The sequence below is a fragment of the Leptopilina heterotoma genome, unplaced genomic scaffold, assembly GCF_015476425.1.
Source record: "Leptopilina heterotoma isolate Lh14 unplaced genomic scaffold, ASM1547642v1 Lhet_171, whole genome shotgun sequence".
Lineage (NCBI taxonomy): Eukaryota > Metazoa > Arthropoda > Insecta > Hymenoptera > Figitidae > Leptopilina > Leptopilina heterotoma.
This window is the reverse complement of record NW_025110887.1, coordinates 712,115-723,218: the sequence shown is the minus strand read 5'-3', so window position 1 is coordinate 723,218 and position 11,104 is coordinate 712,115. Positions and strand designations below refer to the sequence as shown.

The window sequence follows — 11,104 nt, the reverse complement described above, 5'->3', positions numbered from 1 at the left end:
GACTTAAGACTTAATACATAAGACTTAAAACTTAAGACTTAATACATAAAACTTAAGACGTAAGAACTACAGACGGACACCGAAGATATTCAGACAAAGATTCGTTTAATGTTACTCCAACGTTTCGAAATCCACAGATTTCCTCTTCAGGGAGTCTAATATATACAACAAAAACCAATTAAAATAAAAAGATGTTAGTTCACAATAAGAAATAAAATAATCAAAATATCTTTCAAAAGTACATAAAATAAAACAATCGAAATATTGTACAAAAAACGTAAATAAAATAAAACATGAAATAATAAGATACATAAATCGAAATATTAACATTAGTAGAGGAGGATGGGGCAAGGATATAGTTAGTTCCTGTTATGCTTAGACGGCTTACTCAAAAATCATTTTGAAAAAAATTAAAAATGTCGGAAATACAAGACTTTGAATTTTTTGGTACTATTTGTATAAAAAATCTATAACTTCTGTTCTAATAATCCAATTTAAATTTTCAATATCGAAAATTGTGCCTCAAATCTCATATTTTATAATAAATATAATTAGAATAAAGAAAAAAAATTTTGCATTATTTTTAACGAATTTGAAAAATAAAAATCGAAATTTCAACTCTGTTATGACCAGTCCCTGTGAAGTTTTTCTAAATTCTGGCCAGTTATTGACCAGAAAATCTGGCAAGTGATTGATTAGAAATGTAACGCGCTGCTTTAGCAGTCACTGGTTAGATTATCTGGCCAGTGACTGACAAGTAACTGGACAGTTTTCTGCTCAAAATCTAGGATAAATATAATTTTTTCAGACTCTTTTTATTTTGTTCATTTTTACATATTTATTTATATTTTTGCGACGGTGACTAGATAGTAACTTATCATAACTATACAAGTTTAAGAACAGAAGAACTGGTCACCGATTGTGACCAAAATTTCCGGCCAGTGACTTGTCAGAATTAATGATCAGAAATCATGACCAGATAAACTGTTTAGTCACTTGTCAGAGACTTGATGGCTTATCTTGTCAAAATTTAGAAAAATGTAAGATTTGGTAATGTGACAGTGAAACGATCATAACTTTTATATAAAGTTACTTTAGACTTTTCTGTTTTTGACCGTATAGAACATAAAAATTATTTTTAATATCTAATTATAAAAGATTGAGTAAGAGTGTATTTTTATGGGACTGGTGCTGTTCGATTTGTTTAATTTATTTTTTATAAAAAGAAAATTATTTTCAATTTTGCCGGCATAGCAGGTTAGAGGATTTTCTATCGGTTGGAAAAATGATTATGTAAAGATCTACGTTTTCAATTAATGATATTTACCAACAGTCCTCTTATTGTGCTGAAACGCGCCAAAATGTATTCGAGAAATATTTCTCCCGCGTTATCTGTACGGAATGTGGGGGAATTTTCCCTCGCTTCATTACTCTTTCGACAAGCAATCGTCTTACTGATCGCACGCAAAAACTAAAAGTATTTTTATATTTTAATAAATTCAAACTCTTTCAAATGAGAGAGTAAGTGCAGCAGCAAAGAGGTCGCATTTTTTATCTTATTCACCTCATTGCCCTGTCACCGAGAGGATTTTTAAATCCGGAGAACAAAACATTGGTCCTTCGAGCCGGATTTCCTTGGAGATATCACCACGTTTGCTGTTTGGACATCGCCATGTTGGACTTTTCCTCATCGCAGCCACGTGTTTCTTGGAACTAAGCGACGATCTTCACGATTTGCAGACCGAAATGAGCACATCTCATCAATGGAATGAGCAAAAATTCAACTCGATGAATTTTCCCACAACATCTGGATGACGAGAAAAGCAGAGCATCATCGCCTTCCTGGATATATCAGGTCATGTGTATCTTTCTTATCTCTCTTTCTCCTCTATCATTCTTTTATTTGTGGCAAAATACTATTTGTGTTTTTATTCTCGTGTTGTTTTTTTCATAAATTTTAACTTTCCTTCTTTTCTTTCTTTTTTAACATTTTAATATTTGACTCTGTGCGCGCTAGATATTTTTTGAATTATTTTAATCTGAGACAAAATGATGTCGACAGATCTAGACGCATTAAAACAAAAAAGAAAAATTTTAAAGGGTAGTTTAACGCGTTTCAAAAATTATTTGAATGCCTTTGACGCTGAAAATGGCGAGATCGAGGAAGTGCGGGCGAGATTACTTAAAGCTAATAGTTTGTTAGACGAATTTTCCGAAATCAAAAATAACGTTTTCCTTATCGAAGGTAGCGAAGAACAATTCACGTTGGAAATTGAAGCGTTTGAGAGTTCCTTCTATGCCGCCGTCGGTTTAGCAAACAGCATAATTAATAAAAAATTGGACGCGACGTCTCAGAGCTCGACTTCCGGGAGTTCGACGAGAAATTTAAGTGATGAAAATCGTGCGCCATTACCGAATTACACGCCTTTTCGAAATCAAGTCAAATTGCCGACAATTAGTATTCCGACCTTTTCTGGGGCATATGAACAATGGTTAAATTTTCGAGATACTTATAAATCTTTAATACACGATCACGCGACTCTGTCAAAAATTGAAAAATTTCATTATTTGCGTTCAGCACTTGCAGGGGAGGCCGCGGATCAAATTCAAGCCCTAGAAACAACGGAATCAAATTATACTATTGCTTGGGACTTGCTACAGAAAAGATATGAAAATCAAAATTTAATTATCGGTAGCCATCTTGACGCGATTTTTAATATACAACGACTACAGCAAGAGTCATATTCGAGCCTTCGTCAATTGTACTCAACCGTAGAAATTACTCTTAGGGATTGGAAGGGTGTAAAATGTGCGAATGAAATCCCCACGCTTAAGGAAATGTTTAAATTTCTTAACGATCGTTGTCAGGTCCTTCAAAGTATAAAAAAAGATGATTCGATAAATAATATTTCTAATGCAAATACTAAACGTTCGCGTCAAGCAACAAAAACCCTTTTGACTACTAGCGGGGAAACTTGCGTAATTTGCAAGGGTTCTCATTCAATAAAAACATGTTGGGTCAAAATTCGTGAAGTGGGCAACTAATTTTCAGTTGGTCAATAAGTTTTCATAAAATTTATGTTTTTCTGTTTGAAATAATAAATAAAAAATATGAGTTGAACAGTTTTGCAAAATTCGTTTTTTTGTTGTACATATTGTTAAACAAATTTTTTTGCATGAATTTAGAAAAGTTTTTTTTTTAAATAAAGTAATAGGTAAAATTTAATGATTTTTGGTATGGTTATATAAAAATAACACGATTTTTGATTAACATTTTTCATTTTAAAATTTAACGTAATTTGATAAAATTATAAACAATTTATTTAAACAAATGAAAATAAATGCAACTTCTCGATCTGTTATTTTATTTTTCAAAATTGAATATTGTTCCTTATTTAATGCCCAAGTATTACCAAAAAGAAAAAATTGGTATTTTACATTTGTTCAAAAGAAATAAATAATTATGTTAATAATAATAAGCATTAAAAAATCATAAAATCTTAAAAATATTTTTTTTAGCTTCATTAATTAACAAAATTAATTAAAAAAACCAATTAAAATAATGTTTGAGTGTTTCTGATGTATGAAAAAAGTATAACAATTTATTAAATTGTTTAAACAATTAATTGTTGTAATTTTTTTAAATCTGCCCTTAGGGCTCAAAATTTCTAGTTTTTTCTCAATAATTGTGCAATTTGTCAAGAGTAAAACATCTGGTAATGATAAAAAATAAAGAATAAATTAATTAAACATTGTTTAAACAATTAATTGTTATTTTTCTCATAAAGTGTACTTGGGATTAGAAATTTCTAGTTTTTTCTGTATTGTGCATTTTCTTGTAACTACCACATTTAAGTATCAAAGAAAAGCAAAAAATTAAATATTTAAACATTCTTTAAACAATTTATTCTATTAATTTTTCAATTTACTGTACTTAAAACTATAAATTCCTAGTTTTTTCTTAATTGTGACATTTTTTATATAACTTAAACACTTAAGTGTAATAGAAAAACTAAAAATTTATTATTTAACCATTGTTTAAACAATTTATTAACATTTATTTTATTATTTTTTTAAATTTAATTTTTTTAGTTGATTGAATTTAGAAAAAACTAGATATTTCTAGCTCTAAGTACACTTTATGAGAAAAATAACAATTAATTGTTTAAACAATGTTTAATTAATTTATTTTTTATTTTTTATCATTACAAGATGTTTTACTCTTGACAAATTGCACAATTATTGAGAAAAAACTAGAAATTTTTAGCCCTAAGTGCAGATTTAAAAAAATTACAACAATTAATTGTTTAAACAATTTAATAAATTGTTATACTTTTTTCATACATCAGAAACACTCAAACATTATTTTAATAGGTTTTTTTAATTAATTTTGTTAATTAATGAAGCTAAAAAATTTTTTTTAAGATTTTATGATTTTTTAATGCTTATTATTATTAACATAATTATTTATTTATTTTGAACAAATGTAAAATACCAATTTTTTCTTTTTGGTAATACTTGGGCATTAAATAAGGAATAATATTCAATTTTGAAAAATAAAATAACAGATCGAGAAGTTGCATTTATTTTCATTTGTTTAAATAAATTGTTTATAATTTTATCAAATTACGTTAAATTTTAAAATGAAAAATGTTAATCAAAAATCGTGTTATTTTTATATAACCATACCAAAAATCATTAAATTTTACCTATTACTTTATTTAAAAAAAAAACTTTTCTAAATTCATGCAAAAAAGTTTGTTTAACAATATGTACAACAAAAAAACGAATTTTGCAAAACTGTTCAACTTGTATTTTTTATTTATTATTTCAAACAGAAAAACATAAATTTTATGAAAACTTATTGACCAACTGAAAATTAGTTGCCCACTTCACGAATTTTGACCCTGTTCGAATTTTCTAAAACTCTCTATAAGTGATCGTATAGAAGAGGCAAGGAAATTTCGTTTGTGTCTCAATTGCCTTTTGGGGGGACATAGAACGCGTGATTGCAGAAATAAAATGTCATGTATAATATGTAAAAAGCGACATAATTCAATTTTGCATTTAGAGGACAATGATGAGAAAAATGTAGATTCGTCTCCCGAGATAGTTGCTTCAAATATTATTTCAGCACATAATTTGAATGAGCCGCGTAGAAAAATATTATTGGCAACCGCATTAGTCAGAGTTGTGGATAAAGGTGGGGGTACCCACGATGTACGGGCATTACTGGACTCTGCTTCGCAATCTAGTTTCGTCACTCAGGAGCTGTGTGAAAAATTACAGCTGACTTCAAGGCCAATTCACCTCAGTGTGTCAGGAATCGGTTCGGGTGTTACGAAGATAAGCAAGCGCGTAAACATTGACGTGTTTTCAAGATTAAATTCTTTTAAAGCAAATTTATCGTGTCTAGTATTGCCAGTTATTACTTCACATATTCCGGGAACGTCTTTCGATTATCAGGGATTAAATATACCAGATGATTTGCCTCTGGCTGATCCAGATTTTAACGAGTCTGCACCGATAGACATGCTAATTGGTGCATCACTTTTTTGGGATCTGTTATGTCAAGGTCAAGTTCGTCTAGGTCGTGATCAGCCAGTAATGCAGAAAACTCATTTAGGTTGGATTGTTTCCGGACCGATAATTATTCCAAATAAAAATTCTCAAAATTTATTATGCCATTTTAATTTAGATATTGGTATTGATCGACAATTGCGCGATTTTTGGGAAATTGAGGAGAAATTTTTGAATCCTAAATCATTGACACCACCTGAAGAACTTTGCGAAATTCATTTTAGAAATAATACTTATCGATTACCTGATGGAAAATTTGTTGTTTCTATTCCGTTTAAATCAAAAGACGATAATATGCTAGGAGATTTCATTCGTTAGAGAGGAAACTTCGCAAGCATAAATTATTAAGGGAAAAATATAATGATTTTATGCAAGAATATTTAGATTTAGGGCATATGACGGAAATAAGGTAAATTAATGATAAGCGCTTAGCTTATTATATTCCCCACCATGCCGTCATTAAGCTCACGTCTTCCACTACTGCGCTTCGAGCTGTCTTTGACGCTTCCTCAAAGACAACAAATGGATTGTCTCTCAATGACGTGCAATTAGTAGGTCCAACAATTCAAAGGGATATTTTTGCAATTCTTGTATCTTTTCGAAAATATACTTTCGCATTCACGGCGGATATCACTAAAATGTATCGTATGATACTAATTAATGAGGATGATCGAGTTTTTCAACGCATTTTTTGGCGGTTCGATTCTTCCCTACCTCTCAGCTGTTTTGAGCTTAATACTGTAACTTATGGCACTGCTTCTGCTTCCTTTTTGTCCATAAGATGCCTAAGTGAATTAGCGCAAATAAATAAAGAAAATTACCCGTTAATAAGTGATATAATTATGAATTGTTTTTCCGTCGACGACGTTTTGTCTGGTTCGGATAATTTTGAAGAATTAATTTATATTCAGCACGAATTAACTCGCATATTGGCATCAGGGGGATTTCATCTTCGTAAATGGTCCTCGAATAATAAAGAATTCTTAAAACAAATTGGTCAGGATCGCAATGATGATAAGAATTTTATTGTTAACTCGTCAGAAGGTTTTAAGGCTCTCGGAATAGCATGGAATCACGATGAAGATTATCTATCTTTTTCCGTCGATCTAAAAATAAAAGGATCACAGGTTACCAAACGTCAGATTCTTTCATGTATAGCGCAGATTTTTGACCCTTTAGGTTTGATCACTCCGGTTACGACAAGTGTCAAGGTCATTTTACAGCGCTTATGGCAGCTGGGTCTATCTTGGGATGAAGCGATACCTTTAGATTTGAGAACAAAATGGTTATCATTGAAGGATGATTTTAAACTCCTTAATAAAATTCAGGTTCCTAGACATGTGATGCGTGTGAACTCCGTTCGTTTGGAATTGCATGGTTTCTGCGACGCATCTGAATTGGCATACGGTGCCTGTGTGTATGTTCGCTCGGTTGATGAATCATCGATGGTTTCGGTTCATTTGCTCGCGTCAAAAAGTCGAGTAGCTCCTCTTAAAAGATTATCAATCCCGAGACTCGAATTGTGCAGGGCAGTGATTTTAAGCCAATTAATTGTAAAAGTACGTGAATCTCTAAATATAATATTTGACGCTCAATATTGTTGGTCGGACAGCACGGTAACTTTAGCATGGATCAGGGTTTGTCCTAGTAAATGGAAAACCTTTGTTTCAAATAGGGTAGCGGAAATTTAGGAAAACACCGATATTTCGAATTGGTATCACGTGAGCGGAATAGAAAACCTGGCAGATTTGTTATCGCGCGGTGTGGAAATACAAAATTTGATAAGCAATAATTTGTGGTGGCATGGCCCCAGCTGGTTGCTCGAGTTAAGGTATGAATTGCCTAATAACAAATTTAATATTCCCGAAGATTCGATTCCTGAACAAAAATCCGTGACTTTGGTATCAATTTCCGAATCAAAAAATTTTATTTTTGATAGATTTTCGACATTTTCTAAATTGCGTCGTGTCATTGCGTATTGTTTAAGATTTGTAAAAAATGCGAAAAATTCTAAAGAAAATAGATTATCTGGTTTTTTAAGTACTAAGGAATTGCTTTTATCTAATCTTGTTTTAGTAAGAATGGCTCAGAGCGAGTGCTTTTCGCGTGGAATATTGACCTTAAGTCAGAATCGTGATTTACAAAATAAAAGTAAATTATTGCTATTGAGTCCTTTTCTAAATGAAGGCATTTTGAGAGTGGGTGGTCGTTTGAAAAACTCTAAATATAATTTTGATAAAAAACATCCCATATTATTGCCAAAAAATCACAGATTAACAAAATTAATTATTAAGCATGAGCATGAACGATTATTACATGCCGGACCACAGGCGGTTTTAGGTTCTCTCCGGGAAGTATTTTGGCCAATAAGCGGTAGATCCCAAGTAAGGGGGGTGATTAACAAATGTTACACGTGTTTTCGTGCCGCACTAAAGTCAGTCACAACATATATGGGTGATTTGCCGGCCTCACGTGTTACTACTTCGCGTCCTTTCTTGCAAGTGGGTGTCGATTACGCGGGACCTTTTTTAATAAAAGATAGAAAATTGCTAGGCTCAAAATTGATAAAGGCCTATATATGCTTGTTCATATGCTTCGTGACAAGGGCGATTCATTTGGAGCTCGTGAGCGATTTAACGTCGAATTCCTTTATAGCGGCGCTGAGACGGTTTGCGTCTAGACGAGGTAAACCAGCGAATGTTTACTCCGATAACGGTACTAATTTTGTCGGGGCAGAGGGGGAACTCTCGGAACTTTTTGCTTTTTTAAAGTCGAATAAAGAAGAAATTGAAAGGCTAACCAGCGATGAAGGCATTCAGTGGCACTTCATTCCTCCTCGAGCACCTCATTTTGGTGGATTGTGGAAGGCAGGAGTGAAGTCCACCAAAACGCATTTAAAAAAATACTATCAAATTCTAATATTACTTATGAGGATTTCAATACGATTATTGTGCAGATAGAAGGCTGCCTAAATTCTCGTCCTATTTCTCCTTTATCCAATGATCCAAACGACCTTCAACCCCTTACACCTGCACATTTCCTGATAGGCGAGCCAATCTCGATGGTTCCTGATCCAGATTTGCTTCACTTAAACGAAAATCGCCTTTGTAGATTCCAAAGGATGCAGCAATTGGTCCAGCACTTCTGGAAGAGGTGGAGTTTGGAATACTTGGCGGGACTGCAAGCTCGATGTAAATGGGACATGAAGGATGTGGAGGCTGTAAAGTTGGAGTCGCTGGTCATTTTAAAGGACGACAATACAGCTCCGGCTCAGTGGAGGATAGGGCGTGTTGTTGAAGCTCATCCTGGGAAAGATGGTCTTTCTCGTGTCTTTTCTGTGCGCACTGCTACTGGAATTGTCAGGCGTGCGCTGACAAAATTGTGCCCTCTTCCTTGTGACGAGGAACACAAAGACTGATTTTTAATTTTAATTAACATATCCTGTTTTTTCTCACATTTTTATTTATTGTGATTTTGACTGCACATATTACTTTATATTTATTTTGATTTGTCTTCCTATTTGTTGATGCTAAGAAGCATCAAAGTGGGCTGTATGTTCGATTTGCTTAATTTATTTTTTATAAAAAGAAAATTATTTTCAATTTTGCCGGCATAGCAGATTAGAGGATTTTCTATCGGTTGGAAAAATGATTATGTAAAGATCTACGTTTTCAATTAATGATATTTACCAACAGTCCTCTTATTGTGCTGAAACGCGCCAAAATGTATTCGAGAAATATTTCTCCCGCGTTATCTGTACGGAATGTGGGGGAATTTTCCCTCGCTTCATTACTCTTTCGACAAGCAATCGTCTTACTGATCGCACGCAAAAACTAAAAGTATTTTTATATTTTAATAAATTCAAACTCTTTCAAATGAGAGAGTAAGTGCAGCAGCAAAGAGGTCGCATTTTTTATCTTATTCACCTCATTGCCCTGTCACCGAGAGGATTTTTAAATCCGGAGAACAAAACAGGTGCTTTGTTTTTTTCATTAGTAACTAGTAGCGGGGTATCGGTTCTATACAATTCAGTTGTACACAGTGAATTTCCATACAGTTAATTCTGCACTGTTCATTTGTATACAGAGAATTTATAAAAATGTTAAACTTAAACTCGATACAGTTTAATTGTACACAGTTAAAGGCACTTTTCCTATGTGACTGCCAAAATTTCAGGCTTTTTTCAGGAATTTTTTTTTCACAGAAAATAAAATATAATTCTATAACTTATTTTACATATTATAATTGGTGTCTAAAAATATACAAAAAAATTTTTTTTTAGTGATTTTTCAAATCATTTAATAATTATTTTTATGAGTCAAAGGTGACTCCTTTGAAAATGCACGGGTGAACGGTCGTAACAAAAACTTTCTTCAGTATTGTCTGAAATAAAAAAATCAAATGTAGTTTTACTCAGTAGGCTTACTGTTATCGTGTGAACCTCAATAAACAATATATCTTAATAAATAACAAAATGGCGGACTGTTAAAAAAAATTCAAAAATCGCTTTTTTTTCGTAAGTAATTGTTTATAAAAATAGGAAAATGTTTATGTAAAATCATGACCAAGGTTCACACGATAGCCACTCATGTGTAGAATAATGCCTCCAAATTGCAGACCAATCGGTTAACCACTTCAGCGGCATGGCGTTCCAATTGGTGTCGCGTGTGTAGGTAACAGAAGCGGCAAAAAATGCGAAAATGGCGTTCCAATTTAAACTTGATTTCTAAACTCTGTAAACAAATTAAGTTTACCAAACCAAATGTTTTTTATTATTTGAGATTATGAATCTTAAATTGATTTTCAAAAATTCAAATAGGCGGATCCAATATTGTGAACTATTTTGGGTGAATATTGGAACGCCATTCGTAAAAAGTGTTAAAAATTGGCTACATTAAAACCTTTATAAAACCATTTAACACCTCCAAAAAATAATTTTTTTTGGTCTATTCATCTTCATTTATCTTAAATAATAAGAATATTCAATTTTGGCAAGTTTAACTTGACTACAGACTTTTGAAATCGAGTTCAAGTAGGAACGCCATTTTCGCATTTTGTGCCGCTTCTGCCACTTACTCATGGAACGCCATAATTGGAACGCCATGCCGCCGAAGTGGTTAAATAGATTTTGAGTAATCCTTGTCACCAGTTAGAAAAAAGTGGTTTTGAGAAAAACGCGTTTAAAGTTTTGGTAGCTGAAGCTCGCGCCCTTGCACTGTTTAATTCTACGCGCTGTAACTTTGTTAGTTTTTCAAATATCTGTCTAAAACTTTTACACGATATTTCTGAGATATTGTACTTTCGAAACATGCAAAAAAATCGATTTTTTTAAACCGTCACATAGGAAAAGTGCCTTAAATTGTGCACAATGCAACTCTATACAAGTAAATTTGAAAAATCAACTTTTGTAAAAAAATCCTTTTGTATTTGTAAACATTTTCGTCATTTTTTAAACTTTAATTATTATTTATAACATATGTACATTCTTTCAAAAACTTAAAAAATTTATTAGCTTAAACAATTA

At 32.3% G+C, this 11,104-nt stretch overlaps 1 protein-coding gene across 1 annotated transcript; it reads left to right on the top strand.

The window, feature by feature from the left end:
* Positions 1–1,228: 1,228 nt before the first annotated feature.
* On the top strand, positions 1,229–9,819 carry LOC122499680. The gene is made up of 2 exons (XM_043608154.1): positions 1,229–1,855; positions 8,692–9,819. The coding sequence occupies exons 1-2, from the start codon at positions 1,812–1,814 to the stop codon at positions 8,996–8,998; spliced, it is 351 nt and encodes a 116-aa protein (XP_043464089.1). The 5' UTR covers positions 1,229–1,811; the 3' UTR covers positions 8,999–9,819.
* The last annotated feature ends 1,285 nt before the right edge of the window (positions 9,820–11,104 follow it).

Excerpts from the sequence above, each read along its gene's own strand:
- LOC122499680 (XM_043608154.1), top strand. The coding sequence starts at position 1,812 with ATGACGAGAAAAGCAGAGCATCATCGCCTTCCTGGATATATCAG. Across the intron at positions 1,856-8,691 it reads CGCCTTCCTGGATATATCAG|ATTCCAAAGGATGCAGCAAT; the intron begins GTCATGTGTATC and ends TCGCCTTTGTAG.